The sequence below is a fragment of the Buceros rhinoceros genome, unplaced genomic scaffold (genome assembly GCF_000710305.1).
Source record: "Buceros rhinoceros silvestris isolate BGI_N320 unplaced genomic scaffold, ASM71030v1 scaffold38002, whole genome shotgun sequence".
NCBI classification, from domain to species: Eukaryota; Metazoa; Chordata; class Aves; order Bucerotiformes; family Bucerotidae; genus Buceros; species Buceros rhinoceros.
Window position 1 is genome coordinate 2,451 of NW_010401347.1, and position 11,710 is coordinate 14,160.

Sequence of the window (11,710 nt, forward strand, 5' to 3'; positions counted from 1 at the left end):
TACAGCATTTATTGTCTCTCTGTCCCTGGGGGGGCTCCCTGGGGATGGAAGGCAGGAGCTGCGCAGCTGGTTATCAGGATCTGTAGGGAGAGTAGGCAGTTCTATAGGGGTCTGGGAGCAGGCCAGACCCTTCTATAGACACCTGTGAGGAAGCCCAGCCTCACTACAGGGGCCTGGGAGGAGGCCAAAGCCTTCTGCACTGCTTGGGGACCACCCAGCAAAGGAGGCAGCTGAAGAGAAAAAGGCATGTGGGCCAAAGTCTGTGGGCACACAGACTGGCTTCCCCGTAGCTTCGTGTGTGGATACTCCTCCTCCAAGCCAGGCTTTGCTTGGCTTTAGGTCTGTTCAAACAGTCGGTGTATCCAGAACCAGTACCTCTATCTTGGGATTGTTTCTCTGTATTTAGAGACTCTGCAAGCCAAGATTCAGCCTCACTGGGGATCTCCACATCCAGAAAAGCCTAACGCCATCTGTCACTCTCAGTCAGCTGAAATATCCCAATAAAAAAACTATGCAATGTATTGGGGAGCAGATCCTCTCCCAGGGGAAACAGCCCTCCTGTGGTCTGACGTTCACGGCTGATCACAAGATCTCGTTCTCATTTCAGCCTTCTGTGGGGTGTTCTCTCCCACAAGGTACTGAGCAAGTACTCAGAAAGAGGCTGAGCGAGGATATGTTCCGCAGGCTTCCTTCCAGGAGCGGCAAACATCTAACCTAAACATCTTAGGGTCATTTGAAGGTGTTGCAGCCCCAACAGAAAGTGAATGTGACAACCTTTTTTAAAAAAAAAATCTAGCACACCAGTCTCAAAACTTATTTTTACAATATGTATTTAAAGAACTAAAACTACAGCAGGCTTCTTGAGAAGAATATCTGTGCACTTGGTCTTTCAGAAATAAAATAGGACAACTGGTTCTTCGACACATGCGCGCTTTGCACGTTTCATTATAATGCAGCAGAACAGAAGCTAAAGCTCACAGTGATCTTCTCCGCACAACAAAACACAGTGAAAGCCCCGCGACTGACGGACGGGCTTAGGCACACCCCGAAGTCATGCAGATTCAGCTTCAAGAACACCATACAACTCGTTCCAAAGGTAGTCACCTGGCTGACACCAGGTTTAGACAGTTAAATTGTGTGTTGATCCCCATGTTCTGTGTCCCTGTGTCCAGTGTCTTGAGGCACCCAACGCTGCACACAGGGACTTCAAGAGAGACTGGCAGCCCTGAGGCATGTGAGCTGCCAAACGAAAGCCATAACCATACATACAGCAACAAAAAGGGCACAAACTTCGAGGAGCCCTGGTCAGAAAGCAAGTTTCATGGCTCCAGGCCAACGTTAGCAGCTGAGTCGGTTTCCAGCGGTGCACAGTCACACCAAGTCCGTGGGAACTCTACACAAGAGGGGAGCAGGGGATTCCTGTCTCTAGTGGTGGAGACGCCTTGAGCTGGCGCCCACAAATGGCTGAAGGAGGAGGTCTCGTCAAGGTGAGGCAGTCCTGTTACTGCTCAAACTAAGCAGCTCTGACACTGATTTTGAAGGTCTCAGTGTCTAAGCAGAGACCTTGGCCTAATGAACTGCAAAATGAATATTAAAATATGCTAATGAGCTCAAAGCACTACATGCTAAACATACGTGACTGTGTCACTCAATTCTCCACCCAACCCGTCACCCAAGAGGCAGAGACACACAGAGCTGGGGTGTAAAAAGCCAGGAGGGGCAATACCTGGCTGGGGGAAAAGACTGAAGACTTCACAGGGCCAGTAGACAGGTTGTACTCCTCTTCCTCCACCCCGGACAGGGATGCCTTCTAGGTAAGAACTGCAACTTCACCAGCAATGAAAATATCCGGGAGAGTTTCTTTTAGTTGTTAGTGCTATTGCAGCTAATAGTGCATCGATCAATGCCGATTCCCAATCTGTTCTGTCACTTTAATAAACTTCTGTTGTTTTCTGGCTCTGCAAAACTGCCTCAGGAAAGTCCGTCGGGCTCTGGGGAGACTGTTTCAGTGCAAACCTTTCGAGCTCTGGCAGGAAAAAGTTAAACTGCTACCTTACATGACAGAGGAAGTTTAGGGATTCCCAGAAGTTAATGAAATGAGGATCTCCAAAGCCTGCCAGAGACGAGCTACACCATGAACCTGGAAAACGGCAAGCCCCTCATCAACAGTGCAGGGCGCAGCACTTCCCAGCACGTCTGTGGCAGCACAGCCTCCCACTAGGGACTGCTGCACCAGGCACGGCGCCAATCAGCTTCCAGAGTCCACACTTACACCCGGAGCACACCTACAGCTAAGCCAAACTTATCGGTGCTCCTCCAAGTATGGTCCCTGAGAGAGAGGAGTGAATTAAACCTAAAGTACAAGTTTAATCAGCATTAATGAAAGACTAGAGAAACAGGCAAAGGGGTGGTGTGCGCGAAGCATCACGCAGTGCTCTCCTCAGCACACAGGACTTCTTAATTATCTGGCGAGCGGGAAGCTCCAGCCTCTCCCAGATCGCTGCACTTCAGAAGAACTTCAAATCAAAAACCTCTTCAGAGATAGATCGCCCCTGTCTCTGCGTCCATGGCTTATGTTGCTTTTCTTCCCCTGAGTGTGAAGATGGGATTATCCTTCCAAGGAGTTTGCTGATCAAAGGCACAGATTTTTAGAAGGCACTTTCTGAATGTACTAATAATTATCAGAGTCCTCAAATACTTTCTTAAAACGGAGAAGCACTTCAGCTCAGTGTGGCTGGGAATAACTGGAAACACGATCTCTGCCATGCTGGCCAGGACAACAGTGTCTTCTGCCTGCAGGACCTACAGAACAGGATCGACAGCATCTAAACCACAGCTCCAGCTCAGAGAAGCGATGGGAGCGCTGACATGATCATCGCTTCCAGTGGGTCACCTCAGAGTGTCACCCCTTAACCAATGGTCTTTCTCCACCACCCCTCCCCTGTGTAGCTGCATCTCATACTAAATCCTTTCTTCACCAAATGTGAGTACTTACTGTGGCTATTAGTGATGTACCAAGCTGTAGCCATCAACTGTGGCATAATCCGGCTCACCTGAAACAGACAGCACAAAAAGAATAAGGTCTGCTCCTGAGAAGCGCTCATTACCAGACTTCTCACAGGATGGAAAGGCCACACACTATCCTCCCATGTTGAAGGGATGGGAGGCAAGGGTGAACGAGGCTCAGAGAGATGACTTGGTTTGCCCAGCCAAAGCAGGACCTCATTTTACCGAGTCCCTCTGCAGTATCCCACCACTGAAGAGGCACTGGTAGTGATAAAACCCATGCTGTTGAAGCAGAGACTGTCAGGATCCCAAGTTCAGGCATCCTTAAGCTTCCGAAATGCTTAATGCAGGGCTTTGATTCAGAACTTTTCCTGGGTGAAACCTTGCCTCCAAAGTCAGTGCCCAACTTCCCAGTTTCTTTCAGTGGGGACTGCACTTGGAGCAGCAGCTCCACCTACAGCAATCCCTTTAGAGAGGTAAAGCTATGATCAGATGGAGAAGAGCAAAGGCAGAGAGTTCCTCTGTGGGGCCAGAGGTCCCATAAAGCAAGTAACTCACCTGGCGCGCTGGTCGGGGTGGGCAGAGGTCCCCTCCTGCACAGAAGGAAACACAGAGCTGAGGATCTGCGTGGCTATGGGACTCCTGTTGCCCTGGGTCTGCACTCCCCAGGCGTCCTCCCAGAGCTGGTGGGAGGGCGGGAGGTTTGGCCAGCCTGGGCTTTATGGAGATCACCAAGGCATGTCACGGTGGGCTCACCACTGACAGCCTGCTTGGCAGAGATAGGAATTGAAGCTGTTATGGTGTGGGAGAGGAAAAACTAACCAAAAAGCACTGAGCTGGGGAAACACTCACAAGCGAGCCTTGGGCACACCTCTGCCCAGAGTGAGACATCAGGAAGCTATAATTATGCATGACTCCTCTCCCAATGTGACAGCCAAGGTGGCACACTCATCTTTAGCAACAGTCTTTAGCCCTGAATCCTCATCTTCCCCCGGCAGAAACATCCTCCATTCTTGTCCCTGCCCCAGCTTCTGTCCTGGGGGAGTGAATTCGGCTTGGCTGTTCGTCCCTCTGCACACACATGCTTTTAACTGACCCATCTCTCCTCAGACAGACAGACCACATGGATAACCACGCAGGGAAGCCCAGAGAGCTTCATCCTGGCATTAAAGGCTGCTCTAGAAGGTTGCACAGATAGTTTCCAGAGAGAGCAAGACAGGAAATTCAGTATTTCCCAGGCTGCCTTGCTTTTCTGCTGTCTGAGCAGCACAGCCCCTCACCTCCACGCAGAGGACTTCTGGAATAGGGTTAGTACAAGAAAAAATGAGCAGACCCTCACCACAAGCGCTTTCAGAGTAAGGGTTAGAGAGAAATGTCCCCAAAAGGGAGAGCAAAAACCTCTGACTGGACTTGAGGGGGTCCTTGAACAGCTTATTGACCTAACTCCTGCTCTGAAAAGCAACGGACTACATAGCACAGGAAATATTTTCCTCTAATACTCCGAAGCTAAGCCTCCAGTGGACTGAAAGAAACAAAATACGGTGTTTTCTTGGGGAGTGGAGAGCATCATTTGCAACAGCAAATGCAGTGGCACATGTTATGACGCTTACCTCGATATAGGCACAGGAGCCGGACTTCTCACAGCAGATGCATTTTTCTGTGTATTATAGTAGTTTTCATACACAACAGGAGCTAGGAAAAGTTAACAATAGTAAAGTACAGACCTTTTATAGCCGTATACTACCTGTCACACCAACATGCAGCAGCTAAGGCTTTCCCCGCTCTGGTAAAATGCCTGATCAGGAAATTAAAAGCTACAGAAAGGGGAGATTATCTTCAGGGACTGGCAGAGACTGGTGCTGCATGCCAGTAAATCAAAGGAGGGATGTGGCAAAATCAACAGGTTTTGCATCCAAATGATGCTGATCAGAGCAGCAACTCCATGAGGAGCATGAGGAAGTCAGCACTAGTTTGTGAGATTGTACTGAGCTCTCACCTGGAGCCGAACTTCCAGTTCTGCGTAAATTTACAAAAAAATCAACATCCTTCTCAATGCTGCACTTCTCCAAACTCTTGCGTATTTCCTCATATTTCTGCAAAAGGGGGGAAAAAAGCATTTCTATACATCAGGCCAATAAACCAGACAGTTTTTTCCAATGGTCTGTTGCACATGGGATGAAAACACAGCCCTCACCCAGGACACAAGCTTCAGTGGCAGGGGAATCACAGAATTGCAGACTGGTTTGGGTTGGAAGGGACCTTCCAAGCTCATCCAACCCCCCTGCAGCGAGCAGGGACATCTGCACCCAGAGCAGGGGGCTCAGAGCCCCAGGGGCCAACCTGACCTGCCATGGGGCCAGCGATGGGCCTGCTCCCACCTCTCAGGGCAGCCTGGGCCAGGGGCTCACTGTTCTCAAAAAAAGTGGGAATCCCAGAGGAAGCATCACCTGCAAGAGCTCTGGCCAAAACCTTCTTCCTGGACACGAATGCTGGTGTCTGGTGGCCAATCACAGGCCACAGCCCAACTCGGACATAACACAGCTCAGTGCAAAGGAAAGCGAACTGGACTCTGCTTTCCAAACCAAAAAACGAGGGTATGGGTAGACCTTCATTTGATGTACCTCATCATTCTGGACGCAGTCCTGGGAGAGCTGGTTGACGTGAAGCCAGAGGGCATTGCGGAAGTAGTTGATTCGCTCGCACTCCTGAGTCTCAAAAAACTGAAATGATACAGACAAAATGGCCCTATAACCTTTTAAACAAGATCAAATCTTCTTTAATCCTGATTGCTTCTCATCCCCAAGTGCCACTACAAAGACAACTGTCCTCAGCGAGGAGCAGGTGGTAGTGGTCTCCTGTAGGAAGCATGGAAACCACGAGACCACCAGTTTATCAGCCCTCTGCACAATCAGGTGGTTCAAAGATGAGTGTTCCATTGAGGAAAGTCTGTAGGACCAGTGTGGCAGGGGTCAGCCGGTACACTGTTTCCTCTGGGGAGATAAGCCAGCTTCCTAAATGCTGTGCGTGTCCCCTAGGTGGTGCAGTCCCAGCTCACTTCCTTCCCACGGGTATGGAGTGATCAAAAGCGCTGGGGATATACGAACACAGAGGAGCACTGCGTGGTTGGTATTCTCCCTCTTTCCTGTCCACCCCTTTTCCAAGCAGGTTTAAACCCAAGTCTTTTGAAATCTGCTGCCTGGTATACCTCAATTTCACGTGCCTTTACGCGTTACCATGAGAGACAACCTTGCATCCCAAGTGTACGTATGCACTTGTTACCCGTTATGACTGAGGGAAAACCTCCACATGATCCATCTGTGGAACAGAAACTACTGCTTCCTACGCCCCACCATCAGAGAGGTTACTGGAGATCACAGAAACCAAAAGCACGCTGGCACCGAGACACCGACACACGCCACACGAAGAGACAGCAAATTCCACTTCAGAAAGAAAAAGTAAAATAGAGGCCTGATGAGAAGTAGTTTGGGAAGGGATGGGCAGAGCTGGGAATGGGAAGGCTGTTTGCAAGGCTGCAGCAGACCTGTGATAAAATCTGGATCTCTGCAGTCCCTGTCCATCCCTCAGTCACAGTTCACAGGCAGCTGCAAGGCACAGGTCAGCAACTGAGCAGCTGTGCGGTCCTCTTGCCATGGCTCTGGACCTCCTCAGCATGTACTAGAAACCCTTGCTAGACCACTTCACTGTGAGACAGTCTCCTTTAGGCTGAAACCCCTTGGAGTGGTCCCCACACTACTGCATGGTCTGTGAGACACAAGGCCAAGGGCTCCTGGTCCATGAGGATGGCTTCACCCAGCCCGCATGCCCAGCCTGCCACCAGCCTCTGCTGCAAAGTCATTTAAAGCCTTTCAGAGCTTCAGACTCTGCTGGATGGTGTCGCAGTTACAGTACCTACTGGCCTCAAGTCACCAGGTGTGCAGAGGTGACCATGACCATGACTGTTCAAGGTGATGACCACACCAAATGTGCAAGCAGGTAATGGACAAAAATGACACTACTTAGTCATTGAATCTGTGAATTTTGAAAGGTGGTGGGGAAAAAAAATAAGGAAAAAAAAAGCAGAGTGGAAACCTCAAAGCAGTGGGACCTTGAATCCAGAATCCAGGTGTGAGACACACACAGGGTTATCTGCAACACCTGCCAGCGGAATGCAAAGAAGGCAAATCTGCATGGTCCTTGACCCCCACAGCAAAGGGATGGACATCCATAGGACCACCCTGCTAGGTGAAGGTGTTTTGGGGCATTTACCTCACAAGCTTTGATGTGTTCTTTCTGCCATTCTTCACAGATCTTCTCCAGTATGGTGACGTTCTGCTGGTAGCTCCTGTCTGTGAGAGTAATCACACTGTCATCTGATAACATCGATTAAAAAAATGTCTTCACTAGAAGGCAGTATGTGAAGTCTGAAATGGCTGAGATGTCAGAAGAAAGCAGCAGTGATGTCTGAGCAAGCTTCTCCAGGACAGGTGCCAACCTCCAGTATCTTGGGCATATGTTTCTAAAGAGCCATGCCTGACCCAAGAGCTGCAGCTTGCCCAGGAGACATGCCATGGCTTCACAAAATCACAGAATCATCACATCATTTAGGTTGCACAAGGACTTTAAGATCATTGAGTCCCCCCATTCCCCCAGTACTGTGAGGTGCCCACTGTCCCCTGTCCCTCAGCAGCACCTCCACACGGCTGGGAAACCCCTCCAGGGATGGGGACTCCACCACTGCCCTGGGCAGCCTGTGACATGCCTGCACAACCCCAACGGGACAGAAATGGCTCCCCAGGGACAACATCAACCTCCCCTGGGACAACTTGAGGCCATGTCCTCTTGTCCTGTCGCTTGTTCCTGGGGAGAAGAGACTGACACTCACAACCCCCTGCCCCAGGCAGTGCTCCCCTCGCTCTTCACACACGGCCATTTCCACACTCACCAGAGTCCTCCAGAGCCGATTTTGTCTGAGCCAGTTTCAGGAACAGCTGCAAAAATGGGGAAGAGAAGAGTGGTAGAGGAGAGCCCTGGTGCAGGAGAGCCCTGACAGCGCCACAGCCTGACCACGGAACATCACCAGTCCTCTCATCTCACCCCAAACCCCAGAACTGGGAGAAGAACCATGGGGCAGGAGAGCTGCAGAAGAAACACCCCCTCTCCCATGACCATCTGCCTCTCCGTACCTTCTCCTGCTGCTTCTGCGTCACCAGGTTCGCGTTGCGGTGCACAGCTTGTTCCGCCTCATCCTTATCCCTGCAGCGCTGCTCATAGAGTCGCTTGGCCTAGGAGAGCCATCAAACAGGGCAGGAGCGTGTCAGCAAGCAACGAGATGCAGATACAGCCCACGCAGGAGGCTTTGGAGGACAGCACAGCCTACAAGTGCAGAGGCGAGCACAGGCTGCCAGTGGAGCAGGGGATGGCACGCAGGGTTCCAGATGCCCTACTGCTTGGTCAAAACCAAGCTCAGGAGACAAGCTGCTCTTCATTTGGGATGAAAAGCTCGTGGCAATCTAAATAGGTCATACCCAACCCTCCAAGGCTACTAGGAGCTGTGTCCCCAGGCTATTCTTGGTTTTTCTGAACACAGCCTGCCCACCACTTACACAGACACAACGCAGGGTTGCAGCAGAGGAGGAGGACCTTCACATTTAAGTCCGCCCCAGCACCCTGCATGCTTGTGCGAGCAGCGTTAACCCATATGACAAGAAACAGCAGCATGACTGCTTTACCTCCATGGTCTTCTTGTACTGCAAATTCCTGTTTTTGTGGATGGCCTCCATTATCAGCTCTATCTGTGAAGACAACAGAGGTGGAGTAAGCACATCACTGACCACTGAAGCTCCAGGGTGGACTATGAGGCTTAGGAAAAGGAGAGGCACGGACCAGACTGAAATAGGTTTAAGGACCTCCATCCACCAAAAACGTGTTCACAAAACCCATCATTTATGCTTCTATCTAAGCCTTCATTATATATGCAGATGAGGTCTACACAGGACTGTATTATCTCCACCGGGTGTGGCAAATTTGGGAAGCCCACTCCCCTCTGCCCTTTGTTCTAGGAGTTTTCCCTCATTTTCCAGACAAAGGAATCTCAAGCCTTAATACACCACATCTTCTGCGCAGTTCACCAACACGGCTGCAACACATAGGAAGAAGCTCAGGACTTCCCAGCAGCAGCAGGCACTGGAGGGCATGGAGAGGGCTGGGGCACAGCAGCAGACATGGGCAGGGAGCAGCCTGGGCAGGATCAGCACCCTGCGGCAAGGGTGCGCGCTCCTGCGGCGCCTGACCTTTTTCCGATGCAGTTTTTGCTTTTCCCTGAAGTCCTCCATTTTCTTTGCTTCCTCCCGGAGGGTTTGCGCCAACTGGATGTGACCTTGTCCTACGTTGTCTATCTCTGCAAAGCAAAAAAAAGTTTATATATATATATATAGTCCTAAAAAGACTCTGTTGCTCAAGTCCGCTGTTGTAGCTGACACAAACTGACCCAGTTATACACCAAACGGACCCCACATTATACATCCCCTTGCAGAAACATGTCAGAGTAGCATCACTTTTGAAGCAACCCCCATGCAGCACTTGCTGCGTAAGAATCAGTCCTGCCCTTCAGCATAAGAAAAATTATATCAAGAGAAGTCACTCATATCAAGCACAGTCACACCTCCCCCTCATCCAGATGAATTCAGGCACGTTTCAACACGTCACGTTCTGAAGCAGCTGTCTGAAGAAAGTGTTGTCCCAGGCTGCCAGACAACCAACTTGAGGCACAGAAAAAATAATGCTAAAAAAACCTCAGGCTCATCATGCTGAATGGAAGCAGCCACAGCGCAGAACACCACACCAGCAAGCCCATGAGGATGCTAAGCCCAAGTCTAGCTCATGATTCAACCCCCAGAGCTGTTTCAAACTCACAGCCATTCATAGTCAGCTGCTGTGAGGGCAGAGCCTCATTGGGGGCTCAGCACAGGACAGGACAACAGACAAACCTGGCTAGAGCAGAGGATCAGCAGCAGAGTGCTAGCCCTCATGGTACGGGCGCTGCCTGCCTGCACCCGGCAGGCCGCGACACACTGAAATGAAGGGACAAGGTAAGGTGGACAAAGCATCTTCTCTTAGATGCTCCAGTTAGAATCACAGCATTGTTTAGACTGGAAAACGCCCTTCAGATCATTGAGTCTACCAGCTCCCCAGCGCTGCCAGGTCCCCCCTGACCCCTGTCCCTCAGCAGCACCTCCACACGGCTGGGAAACCCCTCCAGGGATGGGGACTCCACCACTGCCCTGGGCAGCCTGCAACACGCCTGCACAACCCCAACGGGACACAAATGGCTCCTCAGGGACAACCTCAACCTCCCCTGGGGCAACCAGAGGCCGGTTCCTCTCGTCCTGTTGCTTGTTCCTGGGGAGAAGAGACCGACCCCAACCTCGCTCCAACCTCCTGAATTTCAGGTTGTTGTGGAGAGCCAGAAGGTCTCCCCGGAGCCTCCTTTGCTCCAGGCTCAACCCCCCCAGGTCCCTCAGCTGCTCCTCAGCACATTGTGCTCCAGACCCTGCTCCAGCTCCGTTGCCCTTCTCTGGACACGCTCCAGCCCCTCAATGTCCTTCTGGGAGTGAGGGGCCAAACCTGACGCCAGGATTGGAGGTGGAAATTACTGTGTATGTGTGTGAAGAGGGCAAGGCGAGCCAGTCCAACACACTCCAGATGAGCTTCCCATGCACAGCTTCTGATGTACAACACAAGCACAACCTCCGAGCTGCAGCCAGCCCTGAAAGCCCAAGAGATGCCCAAAAGGACACCCTGTAGGTCCCCTCTCCCACCCGTGCCCTGCAGCACTCCATCCCAAGCCCAGCACACTGAACTGAGTTGGGCCAGGAGGACAGCCTATGCCTGACCCCCGCATCACACTGTTCTGGAGGTTTGTTTCCTTTCCAAGCAGTTCCCTGCAGGCTTTGGGGCTACCAAACACAAAGAAGAAGAATTACTTACGTTGCTTGAAAACATCCAGGGATCTCTTCAAAGTGCTGAAAAACACGCGCAGAGCATTAAGAAGAGTGGGAAAGTGGAGCGGGAAAGATCAGCAGAGCAGCTCTTCCAAACCCATCAGCAAGCCCCTCTTTCAACACTGGCCAAAGTGGCTCGAAGCAGGTTTATTCACCCTCTTTAGACCTCCAGCTTTTTCCTTCTCAGCAAGTATAACAGCTCACTTGGTCTGAGATCTCCTTCACATCTTTCTGAACATTGGATGCTACTAGGAATTCTGAGGTTTATGACAAATGTTTCAGGCAATCTCCTAAAATTATCGTTTGGGATACATGATCATCTTCTACACCGTGCATTGGCCAGCGGTCAGAAATGGAGGCAACTTTTCTCCCTATTAATATTGTACAATAAAGATTTCAGAAATATGTTATGTGACACCTCAATATAGAATTGTAAATAAAAGACCAGAAAATATCAGAGTGGGCAGGTGTGAAGTATAGAAACAAAGCAGAAGGTAACAAGGGTCACCAGGGAAATGGAGACCCACTCATGGAGCCAGCCGCAGCTGCCACAGCATCGCTGCAGGGTGGTAACGTGCTGGGCTTTGAAGATTTGCTTTGAGTTAAGGAAGTACCTGTACTTCCCTCTGGCCACACAAACAGTCAGGAGCAAACCCAGGGTCTCATGATCTCCATCCCTCTGCTAAACCGCCAGTCCAAACCTC

General features: G+C 50.8%; 1 protein-coding gene across 1 annotated transcript in view; it reads right to left on the minus strand.

Moving 5' to 3' along the window:
• Positions 1-3,003: 3,003 nt before the first annotated feature.
• The window catches only part of PSTPIP1 (proline-serine-threonine phosphatase interacting protein 1), a gene marked incomplete at its 5' end in the record, with an annotated part of 12,625 nt that continues 3,918 nt past the window's right edge, over positions 3,004-11,710 (minus strand). The window contains 11 exons of the mRNA XM_010132239.1: positions 3,004-3,053; positions 3,565-3,599; positions 4,617-4,698; positions 5,003-5,099; positions 5,628-5,726; positions 7,273-7,352; positions 7,949-7,994; positions 8,190-8,288; positions 8,736-8,798; positions 9,297-9,403; positions 10,993-11,027. Of these exons, the coding sequence (XP_010130541.1) occupies positions 3,004-3,053; positions 3,565-3,599; positions 4,617-4,698; positions 5,003-5,099; positions 5,628-5,726; positions 7,273-7,352; positions 7,949-7,994; positions 8,190-8,288; positions 8,736-8,798; positions 9,297-9,403; positions 10,993-11,027 (793 nt within the window). The remainder of the gene's footprint in view (positions 3,054-3,564; positions 3,600-4,616; positions 4,699-5,002; positions 5,100-5,627; positions 5,727-7,272; positions 7,353-7,948; positions 7,995-8,189; positions 8,289-8,735; positions 8,799-9,296; positions 9,404-10,992; positions 11,028-11,710) is intronic.